At 40.7% G+C, this 18794-nt stretch overlaps 1 protein-coding gene across 1 annotated transcript in view; it reads right to left on the bottom strand.

Annotated features, from left to right (window-relative positions):
• Nucleotides 1-1537: 1537 nt before the first annotated feature.
• SPSB4 (splA/ryanodine receptor domain and SOCS box containing 4) overlaps nucleotides 1538-18794 on the bottom strand; it is a gene marked incomplete at its 3' end in the record, with an annotated part of 66194 nt that continues 48937 nt past the window's right edge. The window contains exon 2 of the mRNA XM_079539753.1: nucleotides 1538-1665. Within this exon, the coding sequence (XP_079395879.1) occupies nucleotides 1538-1665 (128 nt within the window). The remainder of the gene's footprint in view (nucleotides 1666-18794) is intronic.

Consider the following 18794-nt stretch of genomic DNA (forward strand, 5'->3'; position numbering starts at 1 on the left):
ACACAGTTAAATGTCAATTTACAGCACAATCATTGCATCTCAAAGTGCAATTTAACACATAACTGAGGCATTAGTTAGAGGAGGAGCCTGGCTAGAAACACATTAAAAGTGTAAGACTCGAGAACAACCACATTCAAAGACAGTGACATAAATCAGAAAACAGGACACTACATTGCCTGCAGTATTATCATCTCCACTCGTACAGGAACTCAAAGAAACGATTCCAAAACACTCCTGGACACAAACACTCACAAAGCTGCAGGAGGAGCTGAACTTCAACTCTGTATGCAGTTGAAGTTCATCAAAGAAGACATGAGTTTTATTTTGGACAGTAGACTTTATTAGAAATTTTCTCTTCATTCATCAGTAAATTCACATTAAAATATGCTGAAGGCAGCTCAGTCTAAACATTTGACAACCTGCCATAGCAACAACTTCCAGTTTAAAAACTAGGTAACTGATGAGGCTGATAATCTGAAACATGTAAGAAATGCAAATAGAAAGCAGCATCTTAAAAATGGGATGAGCCTGAAAAATTAATAACATTTCAGGTGAAGTTGGGGGGAAAAAAAAAAAAAACAACACAACAAAATCAGTAACCCCCAAGATGGGAAACAGTTAAATGAGAACACCACAGATTCTAAACAGATAAATAAACATTATAGCCACACATACATTAAGAAGAGAACCAAGTATTTAGAGTTCATACCACATTATAATAATAATTTGTTCAAAAAAGAAGTGATGAGCTGTCTAAAATATTAGTCTCCTGAATTCTTGGGGTAGTGAGCACATCGCTATAGACTGCAGAACTTTGTAGGGACTACATTTGGTCTTGAAAGCAACGGACTGCATCTCACTTACCGTGTCAAAAAATTGACTTTTCAGACACATATATCTGATTTTTCCTTTCATGTTTTAAATCACACATTCTTCTAGACAACCTGCTTGCTTTCTTCCTTTTTTTAAAATTTCTCCTCCCTCATGTCAGAGCTTTTAGGTGTTACAGGCTGATGATGCTGGGAACACTCAAAGCTCTTAACAACTCTGGATACCAAAGGTCAGATTTAAGCATTTTTCATGTTTTCCTTTGCTAGCTGATCATAGTGGGGTAGGATATAGAAGAGAGAAAGACAGAAAGAAAGAAAAAACCAAAAACAAAACAAAACAAAAAAAAAAACCACATTATTGAAGAATGCTCTGTCCTGCATGACAGGGGATCTTGCAGGTCAGATTTTCTATTGGCATTTACTCGAGGCATCAACAGTAAACCAATATATGACAGCTTAAGATAATGGCTTTCAGGACTGTAAACACAACAGGCAACAGATAGCACATGAATCTTGATCAAATCAATGTTTTCACATTCTTTAGTAGTCCCCCACAGTGATCTGCTTTCACTGATTCAGAAAAAAATATATATTAAAAATTAAATAACACTTAAGTGTCCATCACGAAAATGTTTAATTTGCTGTAAACAATTTTCTGCTATTTGCAATGGTGTAGTCCAATGTGAGGCCGGAGGGTTCTAGACGTCTTATTGATACTGCAAATAATTTTTCAGAGACAGAGGCAAAGGTAGAATTTCTATGTCATGCAGGCGGTCTCTGCCAAGAGCAAAACGAATTGATCTTCGGCACAAGTCCATTAAAGGCAGGGGCTCCGCTGGAGAAAAAAAAAGACAGAGTTAATTTCTCAGCATCTCCACTTACAGTCTGTGTTATTAACATAGATTCTGTATTGTGTTAAGCAGTAGTGAAGCTAGTGGCACTGTGAAAACCCTGCCGACCATAAGGTAACTGAGAACTTCCATAGAAGCAAAGAGATAATGCTGCACATTTCAATCATTCCAGCTGACCACAATTTCACACTGAGCTTCTTCGGCTATAAGGCTTAAAATAACACAGAACCACTTTTCACACTTCCAAAGTTGCAGCATAACGAGTTACTGCATTTCCAGATTTCTAACAAGACAAAGAGCTTCTGCTCTGTAACACAACATTCCGTATGTTGTGTTAACATGAACTAAACTGGCAACTTCTGACCCCTGCATACCAACTCCTTCTGCGCCTCAGGAACTGGAAACAGTACTTAAGGGTAACCAGACCTCAGCAAACACTGCTTTTCCTGTGACACTCTCTTAGCCATTCTTTCTTAGAAATTAACCAGAAGCTAAATAAATAAATAAATAAATAAATAAAGGCCCCTCAAAAATCTATAGGGAATTTAACCTTTACCCCATTAATAAATGAGGGGAGGAGCATTCAGCAGACTGGAAGCCACTGTGTTTGCTCTCATACAGACACAAATAACCTCAAAACACAAAGCAAATGAAATTTCTGATGGACAGAAGTTAAGACTGGAGACCCAAACAACGATGACAGAATCTCAAACTATATTAACTCTATCTCCTTCCTATCCTGATGTGCAAGTTACAGGGAACTGCAGAAAGGTCATAGCATTTCCTTTCTGTAGTAATGTGAACCACAGTAACTGTGGGATTTGCAATGGAGATTGGTTTGCAGCAGAAATAGGAATAAAGCTGTAAAGACAGGCTATGCCCATCCTCAAGAACAACTTGAACCAGATGCACTTGGCTGCACACATCGCTCTAAAACAGAAGAGCTTTAAAGACTACAGGAAGCTTTCTGTGTTTATGGGGTAAAACCAGCAGCATTTATATTAATGATCCCAAAATATGAGCAAAAATCTGTCATGCCTTTATAACAGTGAGAGCCTTTTATGAACTTGACACGTTTTCTTACAAGCACTCAGAGTTGTTCAGCTCCCAACAGTTCTGTCAGGAGCTCTTACATGTCCCACATACGTAGGTTTACACATCTAAAAGTTAATCTATCAATCCTTCAGTTGCTATCATTTTAAAATCTACTTGAAGACAAAATACCAGGCTTAAGGATTGGCTTTATATACTAAAATTGACAGACCACTGACTTCATGGATTTTTTGTCACTTATCCTAGCACCACATTTGATTTGTAGTATGCACAGTTCATTATGGTGTTTCCAAAAACTGTCCAAGGAAAAAGCCTACAAAACATTCTGTGGTGTGCTGAAAGCCTAAAAAGCATATTTAGCTTTAAAACCACTTCTGTGACTCAGTTGTGAAGTCTATTTCTTCTTACAATCCATTTCCACTTCATGTAGAATTTTGGCTATTCAAAGGTGTTTTTTCAAGAGAACCCACACTTTACAGAAATAAAGTAACATCTTCTATATATTTGAGATAGTAGTTTTAACTTTTAAGTATCAGAATTATGAATATTGATGCTTCAGGAATGAAGCTCTAAAATTCATTAACTAGGTTTAGTAAGTCGGAGCAAAAATAGCTCATGAGTTCCAGGACACAGAGTACAACACATATCACAGGTCTTAACCATAAACAACAATTCTCCGAGTATCTTCCCCAATCCCTGAGGGTCCCATAAAGAAGATGTAAAATGAAGACTAACAGTGTTTTAAGCCATTAACTGATCACATGGTCTCTTCTTCTCCTAGACAAAGGAATATGCAAAATGCAGCCATCTGTGCAGCTGGGAACAGAGTTAATTCTAAACTTTAAAACACAGTTTAAGGAAAGGTTAAAATATTTTTCAAGTTTGAACTGCTAAGTGAGCCTCTTTTTTCTCACTTCTACAGGGAATTCTGAAATGCTAAAGAAAGTGCCCCCAAGTGTTTGCAACAGCTGCTGAATCACATACACTGAAGGTGTTCTGCAACTCAAAAATTTAACTACACCATCTTTATTTTCCTTTCTATGAAACAGCAGTTAAAACAAAGAAACAAAGAAACCTACAAGTCTGTCCTACACAAGTAGATGTGATATTCTCTGGGTTGCTGGTTCTGCTAAGAGTTTGCAGAAAATTTGTAATAACAGGATTTTAAATAAAAACTTGCAGCTGTGAATAGTCCTAAATGACCAAAAGTTAAATTCAGGAAAAGAAATCATATCATGTTTCAAAATAGCTCATATAATTGTAAAGCTGCTTAAAATTAAAGAGTGAAAAGTTTTAGGCAGCCTTGCTCAACATCAACAGAGCGACAACGAAACATTTGCTATGTGCCTCTGTGCAAATACTCTCCTATGCTGTATTTTTATGAAGTATTTTACAAATGAAGATCATTTGGGAAAAGGCTGGGGTTTTAGGAAGCATGAGTTAGATCCTGAAAATTGGGCCGATTTCAGGTAGTCGCCTTTGTATACACTGAGAAGGCAGGAGAGGCTGTGGAAAGACTGACAATTGCACAACTGCCTTCACTCCATGCTCCACAGCAGTGGGGAGTGCATCCCGGCCTCAGCAGCTGGGCAGGACCCTCAGCAGCACCGAGCCCCAAAGTCACGTGGACAGAGTCAGCTGGGGACATTTCCTCAGCACCCAGGGCTGAGGGTGCCAGCACAGCCTCAGAAAGTGGCAGGGCAAAGGCCAGAGTACAACTGCCCCACAGCACAGATGTGAGTGGTAATTTCAGAGATGCTTTCAGGTTCACCAAGTGCTGTTTGCTGGTGTCCCAGCTGGGTGCTAAGCTCAGGCTCTGCCAGAACTGCGCCCTGGTGCTGATAGTTCATCAACTGCGTCACTTCCTCTGCTGGAGCCTGGTGAGAGGGAGCTGGGCTGACATCAGCACTGCTGGCAGGGAACTGGATGGTGGTGAGGAGGCTGTTCATCACCGGCTCTAACAGCAGCAGGATTAGTCACATGCAAACACCAAAACTGCCTTATGTTTTCATGGAAGTTCGGTTAGAGATAAAAGCATGGAAAGGAAAAGTTCAACTGTCTCAAGCATACACTGCTGTGCACGTCACCTAAAACACACACACACACAGACCTCATGCATCCAAAATACTCAACAGTGCAAATGACAGGAAAATATTCCAACATGCAATAGATAGCAAAATGGATATTCTGAAGCCACACGGTAATCTGTAAATGTGGCTACTGAAATATGTCTTCCTACATGTTTACCTTTGAAAAACTTTTAAGTATGAGGATATTAACTGATCGGTGTCTCTAGCAAGGGCAGAAAACAATAATTCAAATCAAAGTATTTAGTAAACCATTAGGTTTACTCTTTATCCTAACTCTAAACAAATATTTTATTTTAGAATAGCCCAAAATGGAATGAAATTAGAGCAATTCAAGCTTCCAGAAAGAAAGAATACCCAGCCATTTCAGTGAAGGTATGTGCACTCCAGTAATACTCTATCAATTAGAAAAAAGAGGAATGAATTACTGAGCTGAAATACAAAACTGTAAAGAAAACATAATTCACAAGAATGGTTCTTTGTACTGAATTCCCAACCAGGCTAAGAAACAGTGAGATATTCCAGCATATGGCAGCAAGCTTTGCACAGGAAACTTAGTTTCCTTTCAGGCTCCAGCAGAACTTCAAGAAGAAAAATCAGCCCTAGCTTAGCTGGTAGCCTCCAGGTCTGGCTCCCTCCAAGTTGCAGTCCCATTTCTGAATGCATCTGCAGGAATCTTTCCATTTATGGGTTAGTATGAAACTTCTCTACCTAAAGGCAGCTTCTCAGAGATGTCACATCACCGAAAGAAACTTTTCAACAGCAAAAAAAAACAGTGAAAAAAATATCACTACTCGGCTTAGTTCCCATATCTCCCAGGAGTTCACAACAAGTTCAATTTAAAAGGAGGCATGGGGCACTGCCAGCACTGGCACAGAGCTGCATGCCACCAAGAGGTGCCCCAGGCAGTAGACACCATCATGAGCCACGCCGAGCTGCACATCCATGCAAGCATTCTAACAGCACGCTTTGTAACTGTGACCAATGAAGTGTTCCAGAGCATTTTCCCAATAAATATGCATCTGCAATAGCAATTCACACATCATTACAGGCTGCAAGTTCATTTAGGCTGGCAACCTGCGGTTACTTAACAATCTGGCACTCCAACAAGAATGCCTCATCTTTGTAAACAGGCTTTTATCGTCAAGATACTGAAGTCATCTAACATCCAATAACATTAATGTTATTAACTGCCACATTACATAATGCTTGTACAAAAGAACAGCTTTCAGCACAAGGCAGTTACTTGCCAAACGACAGTAATCACTTTCTGAAATACATTTCTAAACCTAGAGCAACCCACAACATTTGCAGTTCTCATTAATTTGTAAAGTACATTTTTATCTTACTTTATAGAATAACAATTGTCTAGGGGGAAAAAAAGCAATCCTAAATCTGGTTGGAAAATGAGATTTTTGTGAGCACCAGTGTCACAAAAGAATTTTTAGGAGTTTTTTTTTTTTATGTCTACTCGAACCACCAAGTTATCTTCTACTTTGGTATTTCTGGCCATAAAAGATTAACAAACATTAACATTGTTCCTGTTCCCAAATGTATACCCCTTCACCAGAGGAATAAGGTGAAGCCACACTGCCTCAAGAACAAAGAAAGGAAAGAACCTCTGCAAAAGCCTGCTGCACAGAGGTGTGGAAACTGAGGAGATGCCTCAGTTTCATGAGCACAATGCCTCTGCCTTAAGACAGAGCATTATTTAGGCATAATGGTTTCTGTTTACTACGTACTTGGTAGATACTGACCAACTCCCCCTCTTCTGTCCTCTCATCCTCCAGGAATTCCACATCAATCAGGCCCCAGCTCTGAACCACTCTGTCTTCATCTCAGCCTCTGCAAACTCCATTACTACCCGATGCCTGCCTGTGCTGCTGGGTGGCCCTCAGCCTGATCAGGGCACCAAGTCCTCCATGCTTCAGACCACAGCACTACTTTTTAATCTTTTTCTTAAATTTTTCCTCTAATTCATTATACCAAAACACCTGTGAATAGGCAACGTGACCCAAGCATTTCCACTAGGGTGAATTAGGGTATATAGGAATTTGTAAGTACCCTTGAAATATCACATACAATAAACATACAGATATAAGTAGGGCAGTAGTTTGCCTTCCAACCGTTCTGTCAGAGCTTAATTATTGTTTTAATTTTGCACACTACAGGCCAAAATCTTTCTCCAACATAATACGGTACATAAATACACCCCCTTTGACATATTTATGACTTCCCTGATGCAACTGATGGAAAATTTGACTTGTGTTCTTTAAATGGCACATTCTAGAAAAAGGAAATTGCAAATAATATTTTAAAGAACATAGGCTATGACTGGTCATAAAAAATACTAATAAATCTCCTAGCAGTAATGAAAATTCAGTGAAAGCATAACAGGATGAAAGAAATTTCTTATCTATCTTTGCCATAGGTGTCTATGAGCTCTGCAGTCTAACCCAGCAAGACACATAAACGGAGTACCTCAGAACACCACATTTTAGTCACAGCTCTGGAGATTCAGGAGAACAACACTTCCAAGAAGCCTGCAACTCAGAAGAGCACACCCAAGCACACGGTCACACTTCTCCCAGACACATGTGCCCAAAGCAGCAGGCTCTCGGCAGCAGAACACACACCCTGCAGCCCCACCACCATTCCCTTGCTGCCCTGCAGGGCTTTCATGCACAGCTGCAAGCCACCCTGCTCCCTTCTGCAAAAGGTGACAGATGGGGAGGTTTTGTTATCAGTTGACAGGCAGCATCTCCAGCAATTGTCTTCCAGAACAAATAAAACCTCCTGTAGCACTGCATTAGCACCTTGCTTTTAGCAGACTGGGCAAGAAAAGAAAAAAAAAAGGAAAACTATAAATATAATGTCAGCACCTCTCCCGCTGTAGCTGAGCTAACACATGTTCCTCCAAAAATCTGGTATTTGAAATTAAATATTTTAAAGAGGAAAGGAAGGTAGAGAAGTTCGAAAAACGACTCCGTGTTAAACTTCTGCCCCCACTGCTTGCATGTCATGTGCTGGGCCAGGGGAATCATTTAAGCATACCTTCAGCTTCTAAGTGTAAAACAGCTATGTGCTGCTTAAAGCTTCAGTCAGGCAACCTTTTGCAGAATTAACCTCGAAGAGCAGCAGTGAGCAAGCAAATATTCTGCAGTGTAATTTGTTTTCAGCTTATGCTCTCCAGCTGTACTTTCTTGAGAGGAAAGGAGAAAGAAAAAGAATCCCCCCCAAATTTCCAAAAGCTAGCAGCCTCCTGTTAGAAGGCTGATAAAGAATGGGTCATTTGACTGTAAATACATGCCTCCTTGTAATCTCTTCTTCACATTTCACTGCTTGCAATCTGCTATGAGAAAGACAAGAGAGGACAATCATCAGAAAGCACCAGAGCACATGCCCACATCCAGTGAATTCAATGCAAGTTTTGCAATTATTCCTAAAGGTTTCAATTTAGTAAGCCTAAGCACAGGCCACAAGCACGCTGCTTACAGGAGTGTTTTTCCCTAGAAAAGTAATTTGCCTGTTCACAGTTGTAGGAAGGGTATATATAGAGAACCATATCTAAATATTTTAGCAACCCTCTTTAGAAAGCTCAAACATTCTCCACTGACTTAGTGTTGGTCCATGCAAGTGGTAAGCAGAGACTGATAACACTGTACGTTTTACTAAGGAAAAGATACTGATAAACAGTGGGTAAATGCCTCGTCCAGAGACTTCACAGAAAGTCGAAGTCCTGAGGCAAGCGTTAGGGAGCTGAGATGGTGTTAGAGCAAACCTGTCCACCACCCCCACAGAATTAAATAACTCGAGCTGGTTCACTCTTTCATTCTCCCCTTCCCTTACTATAAAAGAAAGAAAAACAAATGTCTTGGCACGGGGATTGTTCTGGGAGGGAGTTAAAAAAAACAAGGCAGCAAACCAAGATGAAGCTGTTTACTGTGTGACAACCCAAAAGGTTTCCTAGGCAGTCTATAAATAAAAGAAATGATTGCTCATACAGAACAATGCCCACAGGTCTAGGACAGATCAACACAACAGGTCCTGCAGATGTAAGAAGAGAGTTGCAAGATAATTTGTGGTTTAACAGCACTAATTGTCAGAGCTGGTAGCAGTACCTTCAACATCACTAGGCTACCTCTCAGAAACTCAACAATCTCACTCGCAACTTGATGGAACACCTATAAAGACTGGCAGCATTAGTCTATCTGATGGCAGAAGTTATCTTAAGCTCTCATAGACGCAGACATTCATGAAGTAAGCTGCTGTATCGTCAACTGAATTTTCAATATTATTACAGTGCTTCAAAAGCAAATGTTTAACCATGCCCCAAGGAACTTCTTAGCTCATCATCATGACTTCAAGTGAGCATCTGCCTGAACAGTATTTCAGCACAGTTCTTACCATCCAGGTGGGTTTACGGTCCACCTTAATAAAGGCAATAGATGAACTGAAGCACACTTACAACACAGGGCAATATAAAGTCTAGCTCACAGCCCAAATCGGGGATAAATTTACAAATAAATGCACTGACAACACATGTAGGACCTTTCCAGAACACCTTCATTTTCTGAATTAGGAAAGGTAATTCAAATGCACATGTGCTTTATAATAATTCCATTCACAGTAATAAAAATTACAGGTATGATTCAGCTTTGAGAATATTTTAACACACTACTCATCCACCTCACAGATTACGAGCACTGCTCTTTTTCTCAGAAGCTGCAAAATGGATCCAGATAATGACAAATTTTACCAGCAATGAAAGCAGCAAAGCTCGGTAGTCCACTGTTTTTGTATTCTGAGAGGGGGAGAGGGAAAACCACGGCCATTTCTCTTCTGAAAGAGGAAGCACACGTATGATTTCATTCCCTGTTCGTATCAGGAAAACACAAATAGGAAGGATTGAAAGATTTGCTTTCTGAACTAGATTTGTTTGCTCTTCTCCTACCCTCAAATACTTCCACAAAACAACTCCCCACTCTGTTTTGAACACTGGATGAAGCTAAATTGAGACAGTTATTTCAGCGATGATCTAACTGTTCTGTAGTAGAAAAGACACCTTAAACCACCTAAAAACAAACAAACAAAAAGTGCTTGTAAAAAAGATGAGCCTAAGTTACAGGAATGGGCTCCTTAGATCCTCACAGTTCAGCTTCCTCAAGCTTAACATGTTGGGAATGAGAATCTGGCACAGATTAATGCACACTTTACAGATTCTATTCTCAGCACATTTATCACCATTAAATTCAGTTTGTGCATGCCAGGCCATAAAGATGGAACTTAAAACGTATCAAGGTGTGAGAAGATTAAAGCTTGGATGAGAATTTCACTGAGTTGTTTAGGGAGTTATGGATAGATTTATAGGGAAAGTAGTAACTGAGAAAGTTGAAGGAAAGTTCAGGTTTCAAGGATGAACCACTGCAGACAGCTCCTGTAACAGGTAGTCACACGGTGCAGACAATATGCAACATGATAACTGAAATACGCTGAACACTTCTTCCAGTTTCTCTCTCCAAGAAACGTGCTTCATAAACAGGCACAGAAAACACCCCTGCACAAGGACCTGCCTATAACAACTTCTATGGTTGTGAACAAGTTTTTATTGTTCTAGGGGAAAAATTCAGACTGCTTTTAGGCAACTCTTTGCCCATCCCTCGATTCACTAGCACGTTCCCTGTCTTAACAGTATAATTGCAGATTAGAATATTCTAATGTTCGAAATCCTAAATTTTCACTCTTGTTCTTAAGCACACTTTGTTTTTTGGGTTAATCTCCTGAAGGACACTTTTTTAAGAGAGGGAGTAAAAATGTGTGGATGAGAGAAAGGCATACAAAAAGACAAAGCATCACAAATATGTGCTGAACCCATCTGACTGTCTGACTTCTCTGTCTGCCCTTCTCCCAGTGGCCTACTCTATCTACCTGTTACATTTCTTATGACCTACTTGCTGTGTGGGACGATGCACTAAGCTGTCATCTTGCACTCTGGAGCCTCACAGGAATTTCTAAATGCTATCACACTAAACCAATACATGCTCATTCAAGATTTCCAAGGCTTACAGCTCATATATTCTCAGCTGGACCTACCACAGTAGTTTTCTATATGGGTTTTTCATGTTAGACTACATAATAAAGTTACTTACTTTAGCTGGCAATGAAATGGAATTAAAACATCTTCTGCATCCCACTGTTGCTTTCTTCATAGCTTTGCCATAATTAACAGAAGTGATGACCGGTGACAGAACTGATGACTATCCTGCTTAGATTTATAAAAATTGTGTTGAGCTGTTCAGAGACAATGAATATTTTACTACACTCCTTGTATTACTGCTACATGACACTTTCTCAATTGCTTCAATTTAACTTACCCAGAGGCTCCAACATATGCAGATTTCCTCAAACCAAGCAAAAAAGCTTGTGTAGTGCATCATTAAAATTTTAATGCAATTGTATGCACCCTAATGAGCTCTGGGGGAGATCTGCAAACAACAGACCTGATTTGGCACTTCGTTACTCCACTTCTCATATTAATAGAATTATATTGGAATAAATCCGGAGCAATGAAATTGCAAATCAGGCTCAATGCATTAATTCGATCCTGTTATTTCATTACTATTTATATTTACATTTCTTGAAAGGGACTTTTTTTTCTTTAAGTAACATAAACTCTACTGGCACAAAATGGGTACTAGAAATGATCTGATTTTCATGCTGAACATATGATTTGTTGTTCCTTTCATGCAAACACAGATGATGCTCTCTGAAGACATTTCTAAAGCACTCAGATGCCCCAAGTTGGACGCACAGGGCTGTCTTTACTCACCATTGTTCAGCTCTTCTTATCACAAGCGCCTGTAACCATGTTTCAACCTTGGCAAAGCTCTGCCTGAAATTTCACACTGCTGCACTGCTGCCTACAACTGGCACTCCTGTATTGAAAATGGTCATTTTGTGAGGAAAAAAAAAAGCAAGGAAGGCTGATTTCCTTATTACGTATTCCTACAGCTGCTCTAGGTTATGTGTTATCACACTCTGAGCCTTTAAAGCACCAACGCAAAGTTTGCTGAAGGAAAAGGGATGGGTGAGGGGAATATCACAGAATCCCAAAATCCCTTGAGTTGGAAAGGCCCCACAGGGGGAATCAGCTCCAACTCCTGGCTCCAGGACCACCCAAAACCAAGTCCTATGCCTGGGAACAGTGTCCAAAGGCCCACTGAACTCCATGCCCAGTGCCCTGGGAGCTGTTCCACGCCCATCATCCTCCAGTGCACAACCTCTCCCTGACCCCACCTGGCCCTCTCCAGCACATCTCCATGCCGTTCCCTCTGGTCCTATGCTGTCACACAGAGCAGAGCTCAGCACTGCCCGTCTGCTCTCAGTGAGAAGCCACAGCTGCCATGAGGGCTCCCGTCAGCTCTTCTGCCCTGGGCCTAACTACCCAAGGGAACTCAACCACTCCTCCTCCCCTCCTGCCCTCCAGACCCTTCCCCATCTTTGCAGCCCTCCTTTGGATGTTGTTTTTTGTCCCTATATTGTGACCCCCCAAAACGGCACACAGTGCTCAAGGTGAGGCTGAGCAGATCACCTGGTAAGAATGATTTACTACTCATGTGACTTCTGGCACTCCTGAGCATGTCAAGGGATTCAGCATGAGGACAAACATTAAACCTCAAGAAAAATCTCTTGGCTTTCACATGGGATGTGAACCTGATAAATAACTAGAATTTTGCTTGCACTGAATTTTTCTACCCCTTCAGGGCAGCACTGCTGGGAAAAGCTTTCCTATACTTGATCCTTCTGCAGCCTCTGAATGAAGAAGCCCTCTCTGAGCTGTCTCCACTGGCCTAAGAGGCTGAAGAGAAGATGCAGCTGTGGCTGAAGCTGCTGCTGTTCTACACACATCCATCACTCTATTCCTCACAGCACAAAGCTTAATGCAATTTGAGAACTAGGCTGGCAGCAGCATACCAGCCACAGTCACTGTCCTGTCCTCCTCTAGGTCACCAGTCCAGCTAACACAGTTTCTTTGGATCTCTCAGATGACACATAAGGACTCATCCCCTGAAAGTGCTAGCTTGCTGTTCCAGAAAATGAAGACACAAAGAGAAGGACAGCAAAGAGTCCAGAGCCTTTTGTCTGGGCCCTCTCCTCCATCACGCTTCCCAGCTTCGTGTTTGATCCTTTTGTCCTCATGCTATCCACCCATGGTTTTATGGCCACCATCTGCACGAGACGTAACTGATGTCAAACAAGACGAGGAAGTAACTAGTGCAGATGACATACCAAGCAGTGTGACTGCACTCTGGACGGAACTATGAAACACTGTAAAGGGTCTGCATTTATTGCTTCTTACTGATTCGCTGTCAAACAAGCTTCATCAGTAAATATCCCTTCCAGCCCCCCCCACCCCTAGCCACCATCTCATTGATGGCGCTGCAAAGGCGAGCATCGTTTGGCCGGCAGAGAAGCTATTGTGAACAAAGATCTACCTGGATGGTCAGCTCCCAAGTCAATCTGTAGGGCTGGCAATTAAGAAAAGCACTGCACCTGGGGACAAAGCAAAGCTGACCAATTCACTCATCTCTTCACTTACTTGTGTACCTCTCATTTCTGTAGGAAAGGGAATCCCACTATGCCACTAACTCTGCCAATTTCAAACATAAATACAGAAGGAAAGGAACAGAGCATACACTAAAATTCTTTCAAAATTTTCAAAGCTTCCCAAAGAAATTTAGGTAGTAGTCTGAGGCATTCAGCTTACTACTCTATGTGTGTGGATATATATATACATATATATACGTATATTTGTATTTATACATATGACACATAAAGGAGGGGTGAACACCAGTGAAAAAATCTGAACCACCCACTCCTTCTTCCAACGTAAAAATAAGTATGTATGTGCTGGAATTAAGCTGGAACTGGGCAAATACTATCATTAACACGCAGCAAAAATACTTCTCGTATTCTACAATTTGAGCAGTTGTATACTAATCTCTTAGTACAAAAATATCAGCTGAATTCAACATGATTTTATTGCAAGCGGATATATTTTCTTATCTGGGAAATGATAAATGCAAAGACTAAGACTAAGTTGATTTGTACTAGCCAATACTTACTTCAATAAATGACTAGAATCATCACAGTGTATAGCAGAGAGCAGAGCTTAGTAAAAACAATAAAACCATTTCCAGGCCAAAAGAAGGGATGGCTATTTTTTTTGTCATCTTTTTCTTTGCTATTTTATTAACAGTTTGGGATATGGAAATTTCAAAATCAAAAATTAACACTATTTAACAGGAAGACAGCACGTATGCGCGTGCGTGTTTGTTTTTCATTAGTGGAATGTCAGTTTGCTGCTGAATTACCATTACGTTCAAACAGAATATGGACACAGATTCCCTAACTATCAGCCTCACATTCTGAACACTATTTTTTGTCAGTTTATGCAAGACATGAATGTCAGTCCAATTTTACACTCGCGGTATGTATAAACATATATATGCATTTTTTAATAATAATAACTCTACCATGAGTGCTTTCTTTTCAACCACATTTTCAGACCTAATAAACCATTTAAGTATTTTATCATCTGTCTTCTTGCCTTCCTTCAGTGCTCTTTTGCTCTCAGAGCAAACAGTGTTATTCAGCGAACTCATGTTTAACAATGAAAGACTCTTCTAGTCATGGGTGTGTAAACATCAGCATAGCGGTTTATTTGGCTTTTTTTGTTCTAAAACTTAGGTGATAATGGTCCAGCAGATGAAATGCTAAGCTATCAAAACAAATTCTTCAGCTCAATATTTAATCCAGAGTACAAAACCCCAAAATATTAAAAACAGATTCAGAATTACACACAGCCCAAAAGAATGCTTCCCACTAAATTCCTTCTCCTTTGTGTCAACTCAGCTTTTTTCACTCCATCAGCATTCTCAGGAAAGCCAGAGGGAATTTTGCCAGGGTAAATACTGTTAAATAGCATCCCTTATCCACGGATATGTGGCCTTTTCTCCCCTTGCCAAGTCTTTTTTAATGTCAACCAGCCTGTAAAATTAAGTGGATATACTTTTTTTCTACCTAATTATTCACAGTTTTTTGAGAAAAACACTAATCCCTCAGGTGTAGGAATATGCCTTTGTCATTGTGATTTCTCAGACATTTCTGCACTAATTAAGTCAATAATGCACACAGTGACTGAGTAAAAATTTGGAAATGTGACATTTCCAGAGTCATTCTTTTTATGGGTGGAAACAGCCACCTAGACCAGACTTCAATTTAAGATGTTCTCTAAACCATCCCATTAGTGAGTTATCTATTTTGGCTGTGCTTTTACTCTCTTCTCTGGGAGCAGAAGTCAAGGCCTTGTGCTTGTTTTCAGGTTTTTTTGAACTGGAGTCAAAACCCACAAGCCCAAAGAAGTCCGTAGTCTAATATTAAGGGTAAGAAAATTTAGGAGCTCTGGGTAACATTACCCACACATGCTCATCTCCCACAGTGTTGATAATTTTTGCATCTCTTTGTCCTTTCCGTGTTTATCAAAAAACTAATTCAAAAATCAGAATTAACGAGCAAGGATAGATGTTTCTCTTTCCAGCTGCAACAATATCAAAGCACATATGTGAAGATTCCAGCCACTGCAGCAATGAGAAGCAGACTGCCTGAATCCTTCCGAAGCAACTTCCAACTCAAGAGCTAACAAGGAGGGCAATGCAGTGACCACCCTGCCTGCTTTCCAGGAACTCAAAAGTTGGCCCATGCACGTGCTGCTCAGTACAACCACGCCACTAGCAATGCAGCAAGCATTTGTCACCTGCACCTCCTGATTTCCTCTGCAGAAATTCCCAGGGCTGCAGGCAGGTTGTGCTCATCCCTGCCTGGGAAGACTGGGAGGTCTGGAATGTGGAGGCTGAGCACAATGCTACTAGTTCACAAAATACAAAAGCTGTTCAGGGCTGGTAAGCACTGCATCAAGACTTGAGAAAAATATCAGCAAAGGAAAAAGTAAAAGCTTCTTCCCACTCCCCATGCTTCATTATCAATGTGATCTACACACGTCTTCTCAGCTTTATGATTTAAATTCATAGGTTGATACAATGTACATAATACTTCAAATGAAATATACATTTTTTTTAATAATATACGCTTTAATTTTATTCACAGAAGCATAATCAGAATTCTGGGTTTGTGTATTCAGGGCCCTGGTACTGACTGAAATATGCACAGTCTCTAAGATAACTTCCCAGCACAGTAAAAGCAGGCAATGCTTTCATATTATGTCCTGAGTTGATGTACCTTCCCAAGACAAAAGCAGGACTATACATTATTTATCACCACTTCACTTGTTTGGTAACATCAATTAAAATTGGGCTTCCAGGGCATTATTCCCTTTAAAACATCAAAGCCACGTGACAGCTGCTCAGGACTGGGCACCTCTCCTCCCCATACAGCCCTGAACAGAAGCTGCATACTTCAGCAACAGCAAACTTCATAGAAAGAAACATGCATCATTGCTTAAAGATCTCAGCACAACCTGAAGACATTCCCCAATAAAAACACTCATCTGGTTGCTTCTCAGATGCACGGTGTCTTCAAAAAGAGCTGGCTGGGTACAATATTCCCTATTTCATCAAATTCATGCTTGGGGTGATCCACATGGACTTAGCAATTACTACTGACAGTAAAGGTCACACAATTTTGCCTGTTCCAAAACTGTCTGTTCCTCTTCTGTGTTCTGTAGTCACAGCAGGACCAAATCTTTGCTTTCAAATACGTAGAGCTCAATTAATTTTATGTGTATTTTTCCTCAGGGATTTTGTCCAGGTTTGATGAAAGATTCAGCTTAGTCCATTCAAACAAGTGTATCTTACAAAAATCGCCTTAGCATTGAGGCTAAGCACTGAGCACTGAGCATTAGAATATGAGAATGAAACCTTTTGGGAAGCGCTTTATGGCAACACACAGCTTACAGAAAAACATATTCGAGGAGCTCTGCAATGAGAACGTTCCCAAGTAATAATGTATTGGCTAAAGGCCTGCCGCAAATATAGGAAGTTCAAAAGGCTGAGCTGTCTGCTAGTCATGAAAAACGAACAGAGAACAGTCCAAACGTGTCTTCACATACAATCGCCATCCTCCGGTGAATACCATATCCTTCTTTAAAACTTGCTCTGAAAATCTGCTTCTGCATACATTCCCTTTCTAAAAACCACCCAACTAATTTTTTATCTTGCTTTAAAGCTTGCTTTGCTTTGTGATGGCAAGATGACTCCGGTTGCTCTCACTTGAACACAGATCCGTGTGCGTGTTTGTCAGGTCTCGTCGTGACGCATCCCTTCCCCAAGCTACCAGGCCTAAACAACTACACTGATCACAGAAATTGTGACTGAGCCTGTGGTTCAGGGTTCCATCTAAAACAAATGCATGAGAGGGGGAAGGTAAGGGACCGCACAGTTTATCAGCTGTAAAAAGGACCTTAGAGTGAGCCTCCCATGCACTTCTATCTTCAGTCAGATCGAAAAGCAGTGACCTCTGGAGGCAGACAGCTTCCCGCAGACCTGCCCTCCAGTGCTGTTCTTCCAAGCAGCTGCTGCTGCCTTGCATCGTGAGCAGCCCCTTCACAGTTTAAGTTCTTGTTTTCTACATTTGTTATCCTAGACAAAGTGAAATTTCAAAGAAAATGAAGGCAAACATCACCACACAAAGTCACAAAAGGGCAATCTCATATTTATTTTGAGTTGAAACATACCTGCCAGCCATGCTGTTCGCTTTCCACTTTTTCTAGGCATCTATCTTGTGCAAAATGACACATCAGGCACAGCTAGATCTGTTGCCACACAGATCAAACTTGCAATAAATTTATAGTCCACTACTAAAAACTTTAGCACTGATGTGCAAAGTAATTACATTTGTTTGCACACAGTAATACAGGGACCACAAAGAAGGGAATTTGAAGGAATGACACGGAATGCAAGAAGTAAGCAAACCAGAAGTTCTCAGATTCCTGTGACTTTCTGGACCCCCTGGAATACACTCCTTGCTCTGCAAAGTCACAATGCAGGCACAGTGCAGTGGATAGAATTCCTCCAGCAGGGTCTCAGTGAAGCACTGTCTGCCACAGCATTAAAACAGGTCTGTGGGAAACTCTGCTTAAGAGAAGGTAACACCTATGATCTTGGAAATTCAGTATTTTTGGAAAATGTAGCAACTATGATGTCATCTCTGCATCTACTATTTGCTAAAATATAATTATCACTGTGGAAACCAAAAATGCGCCTGGTAAGAGCAAAATAGCACTGCTCATGTAATGCCAGAACGCTTTTGATCCTATGCAAGTCTTCCATTTTTGCTTTCAGAAACAAGAAGGTTGGTTTCTAGTTACACCTTCGTGACTTCACTCTGTCCAGCAGAAAAAGGCAATTCATTGCCCTCTGCAGTGCAGGAGCCGTGGTCAGCAGCAGCACCAGCCGCCTTTGTTCGCTGCTGTGGCTCGGCTCCAAACCCGGCCAGCCAAGTCCAGCAGGTTAAGAGCACATACCGCATTTTTCACAGGGACGTGGTCTGTGATGCAAATGAGGCTGCTCTCTAAGTCTGCCTTCAGAAAGCGCTCTCAGGAACGCAGACCGGCCATTTCCTCCTCAAAATCTCTCATTCCCAAAAGGAAAGGGAGCAAAAAAACCCAAACAACTTAGCTTCCCTAGCAAAAAGCTTCTGCCAAGAAATTTTAAGTGTTCCCATCCAAACTCTCCTCCTTTTTCTTAAGTTCTCCATTATAAATCACTCTAGGGAAATAGTACATACTCCGAACACTTAAGATATGTTCCTAAGTGGTAAGCCATCAAACTTTACTAGTATCTTCAAAATAAAATGGTGTCAGTTATCTTCAGAAGCAATCTATATATTGCTTTTTCTGTATTGTTACATGGATTAAAGGCTATTGTAAGAGGAAGCTGAATTAGCCAATCTTTTGG

The sequence above is a fragment of the Tetrao urogallus genome (assembly GCF_951394365.1).
Source record: "Tetrao urogallus genome assembly, chromosome: 9".
In the NCBI taxonomy this organism is placed as follows: Eukaryota; Metazoa; Chordata; class Aves; order Galliformes; family Phasianidae; genus Tetrao; species Tetrao urogallus.